At 43.3% G+C, this 12,496-nt stretch overlaps 1 protein-coding gene across 3 annotated transcripts in view; it reads right to left on the bottom strand.

The window, feature by feature from the left end:
* si:ch73-22o12.1 (nectin-2) overlaps positions 1-12,496 on the bottom strand; it is a 77,923-nt gene that overhangs the window by 48,954 nt on the left and 16,473 nt on the right. For all 3 annotated transcript variants that reach the window (XM_020649129.3, XM_020649130.3, XM_020649132.3), the window contains exon 2: positions 205-314. In XM_020649129.3, the coding sequence (XP_020504785.2) occupies positions 205-314 (110 nt within the window). The remainder of the gene's footprint in view (positions 1-204; positions 315-12,496) is intronic.

The raw sequence follows: 12,496 nt of genomic DNA, 5'->3' as shown, positions 1-12,496 counted from the left end.
GCAATTTCAGCAAATAGTCTGTGCCAAGTCAGCACAATGGGCTGCAATTTCAGGATGAAAGAGACATTTTTATTACAATTTCAAACCACAAACCCAGTTTAAAGCTGATATGAGTTTGGTGGTATGAAGGAGTAATCAAATCCTAAGTGAAGAAAAAGAAAACAATGGTGTTCATGAGAGTGTGTGTTCGTGTGCGTTTCTGACCATTGTGAGCTGAATCCCGGCAGCATCAGTGAAGGCACAACGCAGGTTGACAGTCTGGCCAGGATATGACAACACCTCCGGCTCCACCTTCACCCGCTGACCCGACACTCCTGGGGAAAACAGAGAAAGAGAGACATTATTTTCACTTGTATCCTGCCTTCCTGTGCTAGGAGAGGATGGGGGAGAGGGAGCAGGAGAATCGTGTTGGTACAAAGCCTCCTGATGATAAATGAGGACAGCAAGGAAGTGTCTGCTAGAACAGAGGACAGCGTTAGTGAACCCGGGCAAGTAGGCCGAGAGTCTGGTATCGTTCCATGACTGTGCGTTAGTGGACAGAGAGACTGAAATTAAAAAAAATTAAAAAACAAGGCGATGTGTGTTGGGGGGGGGAAAAAAAAAAAAAGCAGAAGCAGAAAGGCAGTTCTCTTTTCCTCATAAGTCGTAAATCATGTGGATGCTTTTCTAAAGCCTGCCATTTGCTTAGCAGACACATTCCTGTGTAACAGCAAAGATTCAAAATAAATATGCTTTTCTTGGTGTGTTGTGTCAGTAGGCGTGTGAGAAGCAGTGAGAGCGAGGGAGCTTTAGAGCGACAATCTGTTTGTGTGAAAAAATTGTGTGTTTCTGTGTGTTTAATCCAGGTCTCTGTGAAAATGTAATTACTTGTATGAGTAAGCGCGCATTAGTGGATGTCAGCAAGATGGCACCTGTTTTAAGACTGGATTACCTGCGGATACACAACTTAAACTGTGTCTAGCCAGGCCTAGATGGTGTTCAACGTGTGTGTGTGTGTGTATTCGTATTTGTGTGCTTCCAATGTGTTTACCAGAAAGATATGTACTTATACAAGAGCATAGATGGAAGACAATTTCCCTGAAAGATAAACAATTACTTGCAGAACTGGTTCCACCAGTTTGTGCTGAGCCAAGGCTGTTGTGTTGAAACTAATATGATCTAGAGGGCTAATGGAAAAAAAAAAAAAAAAAAAAGAAACAGCACACACAGAAGAGGAGATAAGAGGAAAGGGCAGTGTTGTCTTTCTCCTTTGACTAGCAATAAACCCTACACCTTCTGTCTTCAAGGGAGCTGAAGATATCAATAAAGAGGAAGAGAGGAAGAGGGAGGACAAAGTAGAAAACTGAGTGGGAAAGTGGAGGAAAACAAGCCTTTCCTAGAATAACATCTGCTCTCCCAGGACCGACCCAATTTGCAACCACAAAACAACCCCTTTGTAGCCACAGAGGAACCTGTGGACAACCGCAGTGGCCTGTGTGAGCAGCAGAGAGCTGTACTGAGCTAGAGAGAGTAACTGAACTGATGCTATTTTTTACTTGAGTCAAAGTTGTTTATTGGTGTGAATGTCGTTTTTATTGATAAAGGAGAAGAAAACAGAAAAGACGTGTACTTATGCTGCTCCTGCTGTCTGTGTTCAGAGTTGGTCTTGTGTATGTGTGCGTCTTTCTGCCCCCATTTCCTAATAATCGTTGTTTTGACGTACATTTGCATTTACGTGTGTGTGTGTGTGTGTGTGTGTGTGTATTTCCCATATCTAACTGGTTGTCCTCCTGTCATGACAAGGGGTGATACATTTTGCAGGAGATCTGTGTTTATCTGTTTCTGTCTGTTATGTCTTACAATCAACACACATAATTGGTCAAATAGGTGTAAAAGGATCCTATATAACATCCTATACATATCACATGACAACTTCATTGCTGAGCTTCCAGCCTCTGATCTTTACGCGTCTGAAGCATTTAGTGAAGTTCAAAACTACAACTGTTTGTCAATCTTCTTGAACTGGTTGGACTAACTACAGATTAGTTTTGGGAATTCGAGCTGCACTCTGAAAACCGAAGGCTGTAGCAGAGCAGGACGAAATATTGTGGAAACCCTTGATTACAAATTTGATTGTGGTGTTATGGACAGAGTCAGCTTGACATGTCAGAGGTCATAATTCAATGTGGCACTGTATAAACCTACTCTGCTTCAGATATCCCTTGTGTGAAAACTCACACACACACACACACACACACACACACACACACACAGACATGAGGACAAATGCAAGGATTTAGTGTCAACACACACACACAGGATGTGGGGGCAGAGCAGGGCTGGACCTGTTGTCTGTCATTCTGAGGCAATAAGAGGAAAGCCAGCATAGGTCAGCCCCTGCCAGAGCTGAGCAGAGAGACGGACCGGCCTTATGAGACTCTTTTCAGCCCCAGGGAAATGAATATTACACACAAGACATACACAGACTTGGATGCCCTCATCCTTCCCGATAGTCCCCAATCCCCCAGCCCTGACGACTCAGAGACTCTGTGTCATTTGAACAGCAGTTGCAGGGAAGAAAAAAATCAACGTGTGCATTCTTGTGCGTGTGCACAGACTTTCAGAAATGCCGAAGCGAGGTGGCAATCGAAACAGTAATTGACGGTATAAATATTTAGAGAGCATTGGTCTTATTAAACAGAAGAGAGGGAGGCAGAGGGCGACAGGAACTTAGGGAATTAGAGAATAAAAGATGGTTCAAGGGTAAAACTGAGAAGAAAGGGGGAACGACAGAGGGAGAAGGAGAGGAAGAGAGAGAGAGTTGGAGGAGAGGAGAGTGAGAACAGAAGACCTATGTCATAGCTGCTCTACTTTACAGTAGCATCACTGCCTGCAGGTGACAAAAAAGAAACACCAGCACATAAAAAAACAAATGTACAAACACACAAACTGCCCTCTTCAAATTCCTAAGCACTGTTACCTATCATTATGTCTTTATCTCCCACAAACACACACACACACACACACACACACATTATGCTGATGGCACAGCGACAGCCCAGCCATATTAACATAGAACTCTCTGATCCCCCGCCTGGTCACGCTGACATTTCCATATTTCCCACCATTCGTCTGTGAAGAGGAAAAATGAATCAGGAAGGAAAGTGGAGGGAGGAAGTATGCTGGGAGGATGGAAGGATGAAAAGGATGAGACGTTAGAGACAGCCTGGGAATGCCAAAGTGATGTAGGATCAGAGCAGGGGAGGAGAGGAGGAAGGAGGGTGCACAGAAAGTGGGGATGAAAGTGTGCGAAGAGAAAGCAGTGCCAGGAATTGAGAATAAAAGACAGAGAGAAAAGTGGTGAGAGAAAAGGAGACGAAGAGGATCTTGAAGAGGGAAGACGGTGTAAGATATAAACAAGGTTAATGGGAGACATCTGAGGGACTAAAAAGAGGGACATTAGAAGCAGGAAATACAAGAGGAAGTGGGTGAGAAAGAGAAATCAAAAGGGATGCTATGGGAGAGACTAAAAATGGAGAGGCGGTGGGAGTGGTACAGGTGGAGAGAAACAGAGCGAGAAGAGGCAGATGAGGGAAGAGGAGCAGGGAGGTGTGGAGCAAGTGAGAGGCAGGAGAGACTCCACACCTGACCTTGTGAGAAACGCTGTGGCTGTGAATAGTTGGAGCGAACGGAGAAAACTGAGAAATTGAGTGAATGAGCCAAAAGAAGCAAGAGAAATCTCAATATTCTAATTTTCTCTACAGACCATTCAAGCCAGCCTTGGCTTATAAAACTAACATGCGCATATATCCACCTGAATGCTGCCTGAATGTAAAGCCTAATAGCATGTCCTCTGCCTGATCCTCGCTATAGCGGAGAAAAGCACAGCGTCAGGGGGACGGGGAGCGCAGGCCATCACCTAAAATATCTAATGGCCTTCAGAGCTCACTGACTCTGCCATTTCATCAAGCCAGTGGCTATGCACTGTCAGGTGGGTTAGAATGAAGCTTCCCCATTCTCCATGTTCTTGGAGATTGCTTCCTTACACACAAAGTGTATATGTGTGTGTGTGTGTGTGTGTGTGTGTGTGTGAGATAGAGAGACTGTGTGTGAGAGACTATTTTCTCTGGCCTTTCCACCACACTGCTGTCTCAATAAGCATTCTGGGCTTTCATTATTCTTCCACCTCTGTGTGAATTTCTCAATTTCTATTATTCTCTTGTTGTTGTTATTGTGTGCCAGCCATCGCCCCTCCTTGAAGAATAATAGCTTTGATGCGGGCAGTATGGAGTGCAGGGTGAAGCGTCACTCCTCTGCTCTGATGGAGTCTGACTCTGCCTTCTCTCTCCCTGACTTATCTTCCTCCAACATAGCCTTTAAGGATTTAGAATGATTTCCAGCCCACCTTTTAAACTTGATGACTGGACATGCCGAGTGATGTACCGCGGGGTGGTACTGATGATGTAATAAAACAAGTATTTCTGATGATGGAAAAATTTATTTTGGAAAATTAATTATTGCTTTCCTCAAACAAAACAAAAGCACTCACATTTTCAAACAGATAGAACCCTGTTTGGGTTACAAGGACATGAATTATGTCAGTTTGGTCCTATAATAAATTTAATATGATGCGTGCATGTGGAGGGATCTTCATCTTTCAGACAACATTTCATAATGCACCTTAAATTGCATGTCATAAAACTCCTATGCTGTTTGTAGATATTCAGCACTTTGTTAAACATTAATCAGCATATGCTTTGGTTTCTGCTGGTTTCCCAAAAACAGTAAAAGGCTGATCTGATACGATCCTTTTTACCCTTACATTGTATAAGAGTCGAGCTTTTATTCCCTGTGGCTGTGTTCTAGCCTTGGATACAAGTGGTTTCTAAATGAAAGCTCTTCCAAAAACCAGCTTTGTGAGACTCCCAGTGTGCAATTTTGTTTTTTTGTAGACATTGGCACAGACACACTGATTCAATACTGTGATTATTGCTTGGGTTGTATTTCTGTACAGCGCAACTTGTAGTATTGGGACAGTGACAAATTTTGGTATTGTTTTCGCTCTTTGTATGAGATTAAAGTGCTGGCTTTCACCTCGAAAGGCTGTTTGAGATTGTTTACTTTCTTACCGTTTGCCTCCTACGTGGAAGTCAGAGCCTTTTTTTATAGATAAGCATCCAATTTTTGTGAAGTAATTGTGAATGTCCAAATGTTTCATCGCTAACCTCACAGCTTGTGGCCACTGGGAGTCTGCAGTAAATCTTCACTATGGTTCCTTTATCGCTTTAGAAAACGTAATATTGCAGTTATTTTTGACCGATGCACCTGTAATTTGGGCGCCGACTTTTCAACTCTTTGGAACCCTGTTAGCTGGTTTGTGCAGCTTTAAAAACTCATTAGGAGGGTCGATCAAATAGTATTACAGTTGCCATACGCTTTCTGACGTTCTAGTTTAAAATGTCTGTGTAAGTGCCCTTACAACTCTGACTTCTGTGTGATGTTGCCATTATTATACCGAAACCAACAGTGACACGTCTCAGGCTGTGTGTCATGTCCAAATTGCTAGTTGTGTGCACTAATAACACCTATCAGCTGGAATCTGGAACTGCACCAACCCCGACCTGATGTTTGCTGCATGCTGCTGCTGCTGCTGCTACCCGACACTGTTGCTGCATCGAATCCTCTGACCTTCACACACACACACACACCAATGAAGGCGCATACACCGCACATGCAAACACACATAGCCGTTTAGACGTGGATACTTTGGTATGCAGAGAGCGGAGTGGGAATACAGCTTAGCTTTGACAGGCAAGGCAGTTTGACAAGCCAAGAATAAAACTAGGAAATGAAGACTTGAGATGTGTCTCGTCTTCTCATTGACCTTTCCGTTTGGCTCTCTATAAGGGGCCAATCAATAGCACATGGGAAAGCTACATTTAGAAGTAACCACTGCTCATTATAGACTTCTCAGATGACATCCTGCTATAATCCATTCATGCTGGAAGCTTTACTTTTGGAGATTTCTGGTTGAAAGCACTCTGTTTCAAAGGCTATCTCATAAGGTCTGCACTCAAAGATCAACATGTATGTCAATTAAGTTGGAACTGTAATAAAGAGAAAGTGCTGAAATAGGGTTGGTGTTACAGCAAGGTTGCATGCAGGAGACACAGGAGGTAAAAAAAAAAAAAAAACAGCCCTTGTGATGCAACAGGAGCAAAGGGGGAAAAAAAGGTTAAAAAAAAAAAGGGAAAAGGGTGCTACATTTCACTTTGTTCACAGTGACATGATGAAACATTTGATAACTGACTGTGCAGAGAGAGAAGGGAGAGTCAGAAACACAGGCAGAGATGAGGAAGGGAAGCAGAAATGCATGAAAAGTAACAGAAGGGGAGCGAAGGAGAAAGAGGGGGTTTGGAGGGAGGGACACGGGGAGACATGAGCAAGCTTCAAAGTGCCAAGGAGACATGAACAGCTGGAGGAGAAATAGGCACAGGGAGGTGTGTGTTTGATGAATTTGTGTGTGTGTTTGTGTACACATGCATCTGTATACTGATGCATATTCCTATTTAGTTGCCTGTTTATAACAAACATGCCCTAGGACTGCAGTGAATATCATTTGCAAAAATAAGCATTTGCCAATTCAATTAAGTGTATCATCTTAATGAAAAAGGGCCCAGCAGGGAAGTTTAAAAACCCTTAAAAATACAGTTTCAAACTCTTGAAAATGTGTACACTGCAACTAGAAAATGCCCAAACCCTAATGCATCTTAATCTGGACTGTGACCTAAATCTTGCTTTCAGTATTAGTCTATACAGTATGCATGAGTTTAAGAAAAATCAGAAACTGGCAAAGTGGAGAAATCCCCAATGGGATCTCTAGGCCATTTAATAGCCAGGAACTTGACATCAAATTACAAACACAATAGCTTGTGCACACATTTCTCTGTGGACCTCTATCTCTCCCTCAGCCTTTATCTCCAATTCCCAGTTATATACACATCACAAACAGAATATTTGAGGTCTAGCAAGCTCTGGCGGTCAAACACGTCTAAAAAGAGAATCCTGTCAGTTCGAGTGAAAATACCAGAGCAAAATTGATCCATCAAACATAACACGGCGGTTTCTTTTGTTTGCTGCAGTATATCGCACCTCTTATCAGCCTGAACATTATAAAAAGCAACACGCACTGCTCACTTAATCATTTAACGTCTGCCAAGCTAAGAGAAAGCATGCATAAGATATAAAAACGACTTGCAAAGTAGTCAAAAAAGGTGTGTGTGTACGTGTGTGGTCGAGGTGAGACAAAACACATTTTCACACATATAACTACGAGGTAAACCATAACCACAGCTAGGTAGAGAGTCACAGAAACACACTGGCTCGCTCACACACACACACACATACACAGAGGAAAGGCACTCTTCTCCATGGGGTAAATAATTCATCCCCTCCTCCTCCCCTCATCTCTTTATTATTGATAAACACCAACATCTACACTGTACCTGACCCAGGAGAGGGGGAAAGGGAGTGAAGGAGTGAGATGGTCAAAGAATAAAGAAGCACTCTGGGACATTAAGGAATAGAGTGACTTCTGGTAGAGGTTTATAAAAGTATAAAACACTAAAAAAAAGAAAAATTATCAGGGCAGTTTTTTATGTTGCTGCATGTTTTTATCTGGCGCTCAGCCCGTTTAAGGTCAGTGAAGTTTTTCTTGTAACCTGCAGTTTACTGTGGGCAGAAAAGGACACAGCTCTCCTGAGCCAAACAAATAACTGCTTGCTTCTATAAGGCCTCTCCACTGCTATCTCTGCAAACCCACTGAATAAGTGACTGAATAACTTACTGGCTGGATGGCTGACAGACAACCGGCTCCCCTGCGGCTCCTGGATCTGCTTTGTCTACTCGGGCTCTGCACATCATTCTACCTCCACCACCCTCGCCTTCTCTCGGCATCGCTCACTTTCTTTTTTTTGCATTCTCTCCCTCCCTCTGCGAAATAGGCCTGTCCTGTCTTTTCATTTCGGAATAAATCCTTTTCATCCCTCTGGCTCATTCTTCTCTTCCTTGACTAGTTCTTTTTGTGACTCTGCTGGTTCTTTTTTCGTCTGACTTCTTCATTCTAGCCCTGTGTGCCATCGCTGCTCATGGTAATTGTACTGGGCATGTTATTTTATCCCTGTGTGGAGTTTGGGGGGGGTTTTAACTGCAGGGCCACCGTAGTGACAGATCTGCAGCCAGTGTGAAAGGACGAAATTCAAATCTGTGGCTTTGGGAAAATGTTTTTCAGACAGGTCTTGGCTCCATTTCTAGGAAATATCCTAATCTATTTCCTATTATGCATACTGAGACCTTGTACTTCTTTATCGGCTCCTGCAGTAAGCTTACCTTGCAGTGTGGGTGTGTGTGTGTGTGTGTATGTGTTTTTGGGTGTGACGCATCTCACTTCCTAAATTGCCATGAATTCAAGGTTCAGGCACAAATGCACAGCTGTAGACAAGTGCCAGGTACCTTCTACGGATGTCCAAGGTAGGTATGTTTGTCTCCTTATATCTTAATCAATCATATGGTGTGTGCATGTGTGTATACATCCTTCCCTCAGTGTGTCAGCTGTTAACATAATGTGATTATGCGTCCTATTTTCACCCCTCTAACAACACTCAGATGTGAGAGTCTACCGAGGTGTCAAGGAGGATATTTCAGATAGGGTGTGATCTTTTTTCTCCGAATTAGAAAAAAAAAAAATAGCCATCTGTTAAAGTGAGAGGAATTCCATAGCAACCCCACCCCAGATCCAAACACAGCTGTTTTCCAGGTTTTTCTTGACAATATTCACCCTTTGCTTCACCTTGGCAGAGGAGCGGGGTTCATTTCCCAGCTGCTCTTCCCACTGTGTCAGGAGATGTCACTCAGCCCACTCCTGACAAGCCAATTGGTCAAGGAAACCGTCATTCAAAGCTGAGGGGGTGAGCGACTAATCCAATTTATAATGCACGTTAAAGGATTAAAATGCGGGAGACCGCTATTAGTACAGTCAATCTGTCAGGAGGATCTCACGCACAGCATGTTACCAAATCAATGACGGCCATATGGAAGGCAGAAAGTCAGGTACAACAAGCAAACAAACAAGGAGGTGTGTCCCAATATTATGATAAACGGATGACTGTGTCCATCACAACCGCCAGCAACAACCAGCTGGATTGAATTACTGAAGTCTGTGTAGGAGGGCAGCGAAGAAGTCTGCAGGGAAGGATTGGAGAGGACAGGCGAGTTATGATCCAAAATTTGACACCCACCACTGTGAAATAAAAAGTAGCGATGGACTGCTCTTACAAAATTGCAAACACAAGAGCAAAAGTTGGAACTGATTATTATTTCAAGTCACACTCTAAGAAAACGGTTGCATAATAAGTATATATAGAGTAAAATAAAAAAAGAGTTAATGGGTGCATGCTTTTAGATTAGATTTTTATAACAATGAGGCTAGTAAATGGTGACAATTAATAAACATCACACAGGTAGGTTGTGGGAAAACAAACCCAAATGATAAGAGCGTTAAACAAAAGATAAGTGGAACAATTAAAGCGCAGGAGATGGCAGGCTTTGTGTATCAGTACAGCCGCATTGTTTGAGTCACAGTTTCCTTCCCGCAGGTTTGCAGGGAGCTGCGAGGGTGGAGGTGAACAGCTTATTGTCTCCAGGCCTCAATAGGAGGCAGGTAAGATGAAACTTTAACACATACCTTCTATCAGTTCTCCCACAAAGGAGGAGGGGAAAGGTGATACTGAGGAGGGAGGGGATGAAACGGGGATAGAATGTAGAAGAGAGAAAAAAAGGTTTGGACCAGAGTTTCTTTGAAGGGACAATGGAGCAGAAGTGTAATATACAGCAGGGAGGACGTATGAGAAGGTTGTGTGAAAGCGTAGCGTGCCGTGCCCCCCCCCCCCCCCCCCCCCCCCCCCCATCCTCCCTTTGTACTGAATGTTAAGATCAACTTTGATTATTCTCTGAAGGACAGTCACTATGACAACTTGCCTTGGGAACATGCTGTCTTGTTTTGATGTTGATAAATGAATGAACAAGTAATAGACAAACAGACGTACAGCTCAAGGAGAGAGACAGATCAAAGCGAGAGCGACGTATAAATTGTTACTTCCTCTCAAGTCGCCCTGTTAATATAATTAAAGGAAGAACTGTGAAAATGTGTCGTCACTAATTATACAACCAAAGTAAAGTAAAACAATTATGAAGATATACTGCAAAACAATTGTAATTATCCTTGGGGAAAAAAACGCTACAGTGACGGGAAAAGAAAAAAAGAAATCTGACAAGACACAGTTATCATCTAACAAAAGCTACATACTTAATAAGCTTTCTTTAATTATTTTTTCTTGCAATTTCAGGTCACAAAAGAATCCAATCCCATGTGTTTCGATGGAATGACGTTCAAGAATGTGATTTATCAACTTTACTGATAAGTTATTACACTTACAAACAGAAGCCAAGGCCACAAAACTCAATAAGTAACTATCAAAGTGACTTACATTAACTCCACTTACTAATTAAGAAATGCTTAACTTTTTACATCCAATCTGGATGTAGTATATAAAACATAAGAATGTAAGGGAATTAAACCACTCTATTTTATTGGCCATTTAAAAAAATAGTACACATAAAACCAAACCTAATTATTCAATTTAAACATAAAGCTGCATGATGGCAGGAATGATGCTATAGGTGTTGTTTGTGAAGACAAACAGACAAACTGCGGTGAATCTAGATTCCCCTCAATACCAGTATGAACACTGGTTTTAGTCAGTAACAGCTCAGCAGCCACAACGATGCTGCAATTGATCTGACTGTCAGAAAATTGAAGTCACTTCCCAGAGATCATAAGGAGGAGCAGATGACACACTAAAAAACAAACAAGCTGCTGGAGCCATGCCCTCTCAGGTTGTCATTACACTGGGTTGGAGCCGCCTTTGTTTACCATCTCCCCCCTGAAGGCACAGTGACAAATAAAGAACAGAAAAGTGAGGAACAGATAGATGGGGTATGAATAGACAGCGATGGCCCTGCCATGCTCCAGTGACCAGCTTCAAGGACAGGCAGGCCTCTTCAATATCACAGCCTCTGTGCAATTAGACGGTGCTCCGTCACACACCAAGGAATCGCTCCTATTTGTGTCGTATTAAACGCAGCATGGATTTTCCCTACTGTGCTTTGCCATTGAGACCTAATGCAGAAGGGGAGCAAAGGGGGGATTTGTACAAATTTAATTACATTCATAATTCGCTCATCTTTAGCTGTAATCACTTGGGGTTAAGTTAAGTAAATCCTCTTCTCGGCTAGCCACCCACACCCTGTGTTGCCACAGTAAGCAGTGTAACAGCTGGGTTTTCAGGGGAATTTCAATGACAGGCTCAAAGTGAAGTGAAAGCAAACTGAGTTCTCGGTATGCAGTAGTAAAATATTAACAACTTTCTACAGAAGTGCTGTAGAAGTGCTACAGTAGGTGCTTTGGTTTAGAGCACTGTAGCTCACATGTATGTGACTTTGTGTGTGTGTGTGTTTGTCTACTGGTGTTTGATACTGTGTCTCTGAGGCCACCTGCAGTGTCTCCAAAAGGCAGGGAAAAATCTGCTGCTGCGTACATGGCATGTGTGTCTTCTTTTTGCGTGTCTGCCAGTGTGTATTTGGTGCACCTCACAGCCAATTCGCAGCACAGGCAGGCAGCCTTTTCAGCAGAGAGGGAGACGAGTGAAGCACATCAAACACAAGCCAACTAATCACAGACGCTGGCTAATTAGCGCAGTCCTCAAAGGGGAACCAGGAATGAGTGATGATTCCCCCTTATGAATTTCCCAGTGACGCTGTACTGTGTGCCACCAGGAATCCTCGTAACACAGTGAAAAAAAGAATGTGGAGGGTAAAGTGCACACAGAGTCACCACTGATCTGGCCTTGTTACAATCTTATCATTTGAGAGCACAGGGGCAAAGTGGCGCTCGATATCTCTTATCAGTGTTTCGGTCATGTGCACAGAAACTGCACACACACCATCACAGCAATCACAACCTCCCACGCACACACAAATGCAAAGGACAAAGTTTTATCTCCACATCCGCAAATTAGTCTACATGTAACGTTTCCCATTAGGGGATTTCTGGAGCGATTTAATCCCAAGCGGGTTGATATTCCAGCCTCCAGAGAGGAGCACAGGTTTGATATTCCTTTGCGAGGGTTCTGAGTGCTGATTAGCGGGCAGATCTGCCACGATGAAACCAGATTTCCACGAGATCAGAGGCCGAGGTTTGAGCGCGGCGGCAGCTTCAGCCAATTACAGATGTGACACGTGCTTATTCTCGCGCTCACGCCCTCTGCAACACACACATGCCTGTCCAGGAACAAATTTCTCCAGGCTGAAGTCATCAAAGTGACATGTATCCCCTCTCCCTCCCTCCTCCTCCTGCCTCTTCTCATCTCAGACAAGAGGGCACCTGTCAGAGGATGCTCAG

This window comes from Labrus bergylta, chromosome 8, assembly GCF_963930695.1.
Source record: "Labrus bergylta chromosome 8, fLabBer1.1, whole genome shotgun sequence".
Taxonomy (NCBI): domain Eukaryota; kingdom Metazoa; phylum Chordata; class Actinopteri; order Labriformes; family Labridae; genus Labrus; species Labrus bergylta.
This window is presented reverse-complemented; position numbering and strand designations above follow the sequence as displayed.